The sequence below is a fragment of the Wolffia australiana genome, chromosome 9, assembly GCF_029677425.1.
Source record: "Wolffia australiana isolate 7733 chromosome 9, ASM2967742v1".
In the NCBI taxonomy this organism is placed as follows: domain Eukaryota; kingdom Viridiplantae; phylum Streptophyta; class Magnoliopsida; order Alismatales; family Araceae; genus Wolffia; species Wolffia australiana.
Genome location: NC_135843.1, coordinates 174585 through 178104, shown reverse-complemented (window position 1 = coordinate 178104; position 3520 = coordinate 174585). Strand labels below are relative to the sequence as shown.

General features: G+C 44.4%; 1 protein-coding gene across 1 annotated transcript; it reads left to right on the top strand.

The window, feature by feature from the left end:
* The first annotated feature begins 2210 nt into the window (after positions 1–2210).
* On the top strand, positions 2211–3233 carry LOC144707843 (uncharacterized). Its single transcript, XM_078581091.1, has one exon. The coding sequence runs from the start codon at positions 2211–2213 to the stop codon at positions 3231–3233; it is 1023 nt and encodes a 340-aa protein (XP_078437217.1).
* The last annotated feature ends 287 nt before the right edge of the window (positions 3234–3520 follow it).

Here is a 3520-nt window from a genome sequence, read left to right as displayed (position 1 = left end):
ATCTATGTGATCTACCTATCCGTCTATCTTACCTATCTACGTATCTATCTGTCTATCTTGTCTATCTGTCTATCTATCTGTTTATCTATCTACCTATCTATCTTATCTATCTATGTATCTACCTATCTATCCAGTCTACCTATCTATCTACCTGTTTATCTATCTATCTATCTATCTATCTATCTATCTTCTCTACCTGTCTATCTACGTATCTATCTATCTATCTATCTATCTATCTATCTATCTATCTATCTATCTGTTTATACTGTCTACCTATCTTTCTATCCTTGTATCTACGAATCTTTGTACCTATCTATATTATCTACCGATCTCTCTATCTACCTATCTACGTATCTATCTATCTACCTATCTTATCTACCTACCTATCTGCCTATTTATCTATCTATCTATCTAACTTATCTACCTATCTATCTATGTATCTATCTTATCTATCTATCTATCTTATCTATCTCTCTACGTGTCTATCAATCTGTCTACCTTCTCTACCTACCTTCCTATCTTATCTACCTATCTACCTTATCTATCTACGTATCTACCTATATATCTTGCCATGTATCTACCTTTCTGTTTATCTATCTATCTATCCACCTTATCTACCTATCAATCTATCTACCTATCTACGTATCTATCTATCCATCTATCTTATCTACCTATCTATCTGTCTATGTATCTATCTTTCTATCTATCTATCTTATCTACCTAAGTTTAATTTTGCTGATTTCATGTGTTCTTCATATAATTTGGACACGTCTTCCTCAGAGCTTCTATTCTGCAGCTTACTTTGTCGGCGACCCGAAGAGGTACGTATATTTCACCTGGTCACGAATTGTACACGACAGATTTCTAGTTGTGTATTAATACACGGTGCATGTGCTATGTGATTACCGGTTCTGAGTCCGCATGAATTGTTATAGGTCTGTCGATATATTATTACTGCGTCGGTACGAGTTTTGAGACTAATATCCACAGTCATCTCCGAATAATTTTTCCACATCGGTAATCCTTATGAATGTTGAGTGTTGTACACATCTATTAAAGTCTCCATTTGTTTAATCATACTTCAGTGTCACTTTAGTACCGTGTTAAAATTTCTATGTTTGTGATTCATATGAACGAATATGTATTGTGATTAATTATGATATAGATATGGAGTCCACATCCGCTACCACTCCCAAGTCAACAGCTAGGGCTACGCAGTCAGTGTCTGCGGAGTGCTACGCGGTAGAGGTCGATGAGAATGTGTCATCTCGAAGTGTTAGACGCAAGCGGTCAAAAGTTTTAGATCGATTTGTTGTACTCGGCCTGGACGAGTACCAGTGTACGCTTTGTCAAGCGCAGAACCCCACTCATAAGGTCATCATCAGGAGGAATAAGGATAGGAGCACGAATGTGTTCTGGAGACATATAGAGAAAGAAGATCGTAAGTATCATGATGAACTGAAGGGCGTCCAGACGAATTAGAGGAAGCTAACCCACTATGACTTTCTGTCCCCCAAGCTTTACTTACGCGGCATCACCAAGGAGCGTACGAAGGAAGAGTTCGTCAGATTCATTTGTGACAACGATCTTCCGTGGCAACTTGTGAAGAAGAAGTCGTTCCAAAGATTATGGTTCTACGGGACAAAGGTGGTTAGCGATGTCCCTGGTCCTGATGCGGTCAAAGCTACAGCTTCTACCATGTATACAAAAGTTTGAGGGAAACTAATAGAGATGTTTGCTGACATTTATAGCGTCTCTCTGACAGTGGACGCGTGGACGTCAAGAAATAACCTCTCTCTTCTAGGTGTAACCGCCCATTGGATTGACGGCGATTGGAAGCTCTGTGATCTGCTACTTTCTATCCGGCGGATCAAGGGATCGCATTGCAGCACCAATTTGGTGAGGCTCGTCGTGGAGGTTGCATATGAATATGGAATAGAGTCGAAGCTTTATGCCATCACGACGGACAACGCGTCTAACAACAGAACCATGGTGGCGTCAATTGTAGATCAGTTGAAGACTGTAAACCCACAATTCACTATGGATAGACATGTATCGTGAATTGCACATGTTCTCAACCTTGTAGTCCAGTCCAGACTGAGGATCATACGTAACCCTGAAGCACCAGAAATTTGTACTGTACAAGGTCGAGATCTTCAGCCATATGCTGCGTTGACCACTGATGAACCAATCGACTCGCAAGGCGACGAATGCAGTTCAACGACTTTTGCACCCCTGGGAGTAGCCGTTTCACGCAGCGGATGGAGAAATACGTTGATATGTGCAAGATGGTTGAGCTTCCGAACTCAATCAAGATAAAAGTGGACTGCCCGATGTGTTGGAACTCCACATTCAGGATGTTAGAGCGTGCTCTTGCGAAGAGAGAGGTACTCGACCATATGGCCGTGAGGTTCCTTTCCACATCGAGTAAGGAGTACGCGCTATGTCAGGAGGACTGGGATTTAATTAAAGAATATCTCAGTATCTTGGGGCCACTGTGTGAAGGTTCTTACTACGCCTATTCTGCAAAGAGATTGCCAATCACTGAGGTAACATCGTTGTTCTCGGACCTGATGTCCCAACTTGAGCAGGCTATGTACAGTGCCAGGGCTACCTTGGATGAAGAGCGGAGGGAAGCATTGCGCTCGGCGTGTAGTGCCATGTATAACAAGTTGATGCAGTACGCAAAGGTCATTTGGGGCAATCACACAGTGGCGACGGCGGGGACCTTGGATCCATTCTCCAAGATAGGTGTCGTGCATCCGTCATATCGTGAAGACGTGCTTTCCTACCTCGGCGGTCTTCTAGACAGCACGTGTAACACGAGTGCAATTGGGTGTGATTCAGAGCAGGACGAATCATCTAGAAGACGTCGTCCAGATCACTTTGTGTCCACCAAGCGACAATATACCCATCCGTGCAAGACTCGACGCCCACGCGCAACACCTAGGCAGGAGCTAGACAAGTATCTGAATATCCCGTGCAGTGAGGAGGAAGCCCGTCCACTAAGCTGGTGGAAGGATGTTGGAACTCGGTACTTCCCGAACTTGACAAAAATTGCGTCCCGATTTCTGGCCATAAGCCCGACAAGTGCACCGGCGGAGCGGCTCTTTTCAATTGGTCGAGGCATCACCACGTACCGTAGAGGACGCCTAGATGTAGACAACATAGAGACGCGGATGATGCTCCGTGCATGGTTCCGTCGCGTAGAGCAGTGCTCGTCTGACTCCTAGGATGACATTGACGAGGACGACAGCTCTTCTGATGATGAGTTACGTTATGTCGCTTTCATAGCTTTGCTTGTGCATGTTATTTTGGCCTAACTCGCTCTATTTCCGCGTAACAGAGTAACTGATGGCGCGGCACCGTCCGACACCGCAGGACCGTCGATCGAGGAGCCCACACCGTCATCGAGCCCGCCGCCGACACGCGTACACCTGGGTTCAGATATTCGGCGTGACGACACGCCACCTTCAGATCGTTTTATTTACTCGCTTCTTATTTCCTTTCGTAGTTTCGA